This window comes from Mirounga leonina, unplaced genomic scaffold, assembly GCF_011800145.1.
Source record: "Mirounga leonina isolate KUSES-001 unplaced genomic scaffold, KU_Mleo_1.0 Mir_418, whole genome shotgun sequence".
Classification (NCBI taxonomy): domain Eukaryota; kingdom Metazoa; phylum Chordata; class Mammalia; order Carnivora; family Phocidae; genus Mirounga; species Mirounga leonina.
The window spans coordinates 21486846-21490803 of NW_023270739.1; the positions used below are offsets into that span (position 1 = coordinate 21486846).

The following is a 3958-nucleotide window of genomic DNA, read 5'->3' on the forward strand; positions in this document are numbered from 1 at the left end:
TTTTTTTTTTTTTAAAGATTTTATTTATTTATTTGAGAGAGAGAGAGAATGAGAGACAAAGAGCATGAGAGGATGGAGGGTCAGAGGGAGAAGCAGACTCCCTGCCGAGCAGGGAGCCCGATGCGGGACTCGATCCAGGGACTCCAGGATCATGACCTGACCGAAGGCAGTCACTTAACTAACTGAGCCACCCAGGCACCCAAGGAAGCATTTTTAACTGTTGTTTTTGCTCCATTTTATTCTTCTGGTTCATTCTGTGTGTAGCTGCTGAAGAAAATCTGTATCATCTTCTAATGTGACCTCTCTACTTCAAACCTTGAATATGCTGAATTCAAAATCGTGTTCCATAACTTTAAAAAAACTCATCAGTATTTTAAAAATTAGGAAAATAGTATGTACTCAAAAACAATTCTGTAGTACAGAAGTTTCTAAGAGTAACAAGTGAGAGTCCTTCAGCCCCTTTCCATTCCCCAGGTAACCACTGTTAGCAGTTCGGTGTGCATGGTTCCAGATCTAAGTGTAAGTGAACAAACAGACAAATATATTTTAATTACAGAAAATAGATCATTGGGGCTCCTGGATGGCTCAGTAGGTTAAGCGTCTGCCTTCAGCTCAGGTCATAATCCCAGGGTTCTGGGACTGAGTCCCGCATTGGGCTCCCTGCTAGGTAGGGAGCCTACTTCTCCCTCTCCCCTGCTCATGCTCGCTCTCTCTCTCTCTCAAATAAGTAAAGTCTTAAAAAAAGAAAAGAAAATGGATCATTTTTACATATATAAAATTTGTTCTACCTTTGTTTTTTTTAAATTCAGCAGTGTTCCACAGACATCCTTCCATGTCAGAACATACAAATCTGCCTTATGCTCTTTAATGCCACCAGAGTTGTCCATGATACAGATGTGCTGAACGTATGCAACCTTCCCCTTCTGATAGGTGTTGGGGTGTTCTCCTTTGTCTATGGACTTTGAAGGCCCTCCCTCACCTGCACACATTCTGACTGTCCCATCTTGTTCTCCTCCTCTTGGTCACACTAAGGCGATTGCTTTTAGAATTTGTGTTGTGGATTCCTTCTCTGTTTCTTCATTGCATTGTCCTCTTACTTGTATTTAGGATTTCTCTTCTCCCTTCCACCAAATTACATATATGCTTCAAGGCCCAGCTTAAGTCCTACCTCCTCTGATTTGAACATTCTTTCACCACTAAAGCCCTTATTGGTTTCCCTGTTCTCTGAAAGTTCTCTGTTCTCCATGGTCAAGAATACCATACCATGCACCGAAAAAAATATTAAGTAGTTACCTTTCCATTAATCAGTTTTTTTTTTTCTTTTACTATTAGAGGTTTTCCTAGGATTCCTAAAGGCTTATGTTGAGAAGTTTTCCTACAAGAGCATAACCACTGATGACTGGAAGGATTTCCTGTATTCCCACTTTAAAGATAAGGTTGGCTTTTTAAAAGCTTTCTTATTTTTTATGCCCAATATACCTGTATTTAATGGCTATTTGTTAGGCTGATTTGAATTCCTTAATAGTAGTATTGGTTTAGAATTTAAGACTCAACCTTTCATGGTACTTTTTCCTATGTAAAATGTGATCTCAACAACATGTGAATGTTTCAGAGAGATCTGCAATAGTAGGTTTCAGAAATGTGGTTTTTTGTATGTATTTAATTTTCCTGCTTTATTTAACAGGATGCTGGTTAATATAAATTTATTTTAGGAAAGAGACTGAGAAATTATCTTGACATGTCAGTGTAGACAAAATTACAGATTTGAGGACCTAAAAGTCTGTTTTTCGATTTATTTTTCGCCCCCATTGGAGAAAGTTATTCCGTAGCAACCTCAGTGTTCTTCGTGTTCACAGGTTGATCTTCTCAATCAAGTTGACTGGACCACCTGGCTCTACTCTCCTGGAATGCCTCCTGTAAAACCCAAGTCAGTACTTCCCGCTAATGCTTCCCTTCTTACTCGCCGAAATCCTTGAGCCCGTCAAAATACCTAACAGGGTTTGAGGACTTCCTTAAGCTGGTCCTAGTTAGAGAGTAGACGTAGTAGGTGTTTGACCCTTAACCCTGAGGTCAAAGAAGATTTTTCCATGATATTACAAATATAAATTCAATTAATTGCAAATCATTATGGAATGCCTCCTTTCAGCTGAAGGATGGTGATACAGAGAAGATATTTTCCTTTCTGTCAAAACCTCTGCAATAAGAAATACAACTTTTATAAGTATTATGGTCATCATTACAGCAGTGTTCTAATTTGTCATCCCCATTTCCAGAGGAGGCACATTAGACTTAGCGAGGTAAAGTTCTCCTGCCGAAGTTTGCACCGTAAGTAGTTAAGAGTTGAGATTCAAACCTTGGCAGGCTTTACCCCTCCGATATACTGCCTTTTAAACTAAATACTCTCTTCGAATCAGAGACCTAAACTCTGGTCCCCACACGTCGTCATGTGAGGATGCTAACTACCGCATGTTCCAGCCAGGATCATGCTGTTCCCCCCACCGGCTATACTCTTTACCCAGGTCATTCCAATCTCAGCTCAAGAACCGCTTCCTCATGGAGATATTCCTTGAGCTCTCTGACCAAATCCCGTCCCCATTTAGGGTTTCCTGGTGCTGTGTATGGCCTCTTCATTGCTGTTACCACAGCAGTAATTTTAATTTGTGTGATTATTAAAGTCTTTCTCCTCCACGACACTGAAGCCCCATGAGAGCAGGGCTCTGATCTGGTTTTGCTCACTTCTTTTCTTAGGACCTTGCCATAAATAAGGGCTGCTTCCCTTCCCTGGGCTAATCCTTACCTAGTTCTTTTCATGACAATGAGAAGGAAGTTTCAGGACACCCAGAAAGAGATCAGAGGTTTTGTATTGTCCTATTGTTCCTTATGAAATCACTGCTAAGGAATGTTCTAGTTGAAGATGATTTACTGCCTGAGCAATGTACCACCTCTGATCCCATTTGGTCTCGGGGACAAACAAAAGGCTTTCTCTTCAGTCCACAGCCTGGCTACTTCACAAAGAGTAACTGGCAGCTACTTCAAAGGAGGGCGCTGCTTTAACCCCTTTATAATCTCCCCTAGGGCACAAACTGTCTTTCAGAGGTTCAGAGGTAACTTCTAATTAAAACTCATTTCATTTAGGCCCACAGGGGCAGGAACCCACTGTTCTCTAATAGAAACATTTCACAGCAAGCAAGCATCATTTATGGACAAAGAGGGATGTTTTGCAAGAATTTTTGCACCTTATACAGTTTCTTCCATTGTTGTTGCAAAACAGAGGACTTATTTTCTAAGTTGAGAACACACAGATTTTAGTGCAGTTTGCTTGGCTTTAATGGTCAGAGTTTGTTATTTCCACTCTCTTCTGAAAAGAGAGGAACAAAATCATCACATGATTTCGGAGTCTCCCAAGGGTCTCCCGTGACACCATCATTTCCCTGGTGTCTAGGACCGTGCCTGCCACATAGGCATTCGCAGATTTGTTGGATGGTTTACAAAGTTGGAAGATTAGATAGTTGGAACAACAGAATGTAAAATCCACAAAAGCAAGGACTTTGTGTTGTCACGAGCACCTAGAACTGTGCCTGCCACACAGCAAGCCCTAAATGTGCCCACCTGAGTCCCAGCGCCTTCAGCGGATGCTACTGAAGCTTTTGACCATCTTTGCTGAGATGGTGAGGCATTCTCTCCGGAGGATAATCAGGTGTTTCATTAATTTGGTATCCACTTGGATTTCCAAGTTCTCAGATGACACCAGTATATTTAAGTCAGGTAGAAGATTTCCTATTTCCAACACTCTGGAGTTATCTTTCTATCTTTCTACCTTTCTTTCTTTCTCTTTCTTTCTTTCTTTCTTTCTTTCTTTCTTTCTTTCTTTTCTTTTCTTTTCTTTTCTTTCTCTTTCTTTTCTTTCTCTTTTTCTTTCTTTCTTTCTTTCTTTCTTTCTTTCTTTCTTTCTTTCTTT

General features: G+C 40.4%; 1 protein-coding gene and 1 long non-coding RNA gene across 4 annotated transcripts in view; one reads left to right on the forward strand and one right to left on the reverse strand.

Moving 5' to 3' along the window:
* The window catches only part of LTA4H (leukotriene A4 hydrolase), a 33301-nt gene that overhangs the window by 19326 nt on the left and 10017 nt on the right, over window positions 1-3958 (forward strand). For all 3 annotated transcript variants that reach the window (XM_034987806.1, XM_034987807.1, XM_034987808.1), the window contains 2 exons: window positions 1333-1436; window positions 1857-1927. In XM_034987806.1, coding sequence (XP_034843697.1) covers window positions 1333-1436; window positions 1857-1927 — 175 coding nt within the window. The remainder of the gene's footprint in view (window positions 1-1332; window positions 1437-1856; window positions 1928-3958) is intronic.
* Window positions 1-3958, reverse strand: part of LOC117998865 — a 29634-nt gene that overhangs the window by 10613 nt on the left and 15063 nt on the right. The window lies entirely within an intron of this gene.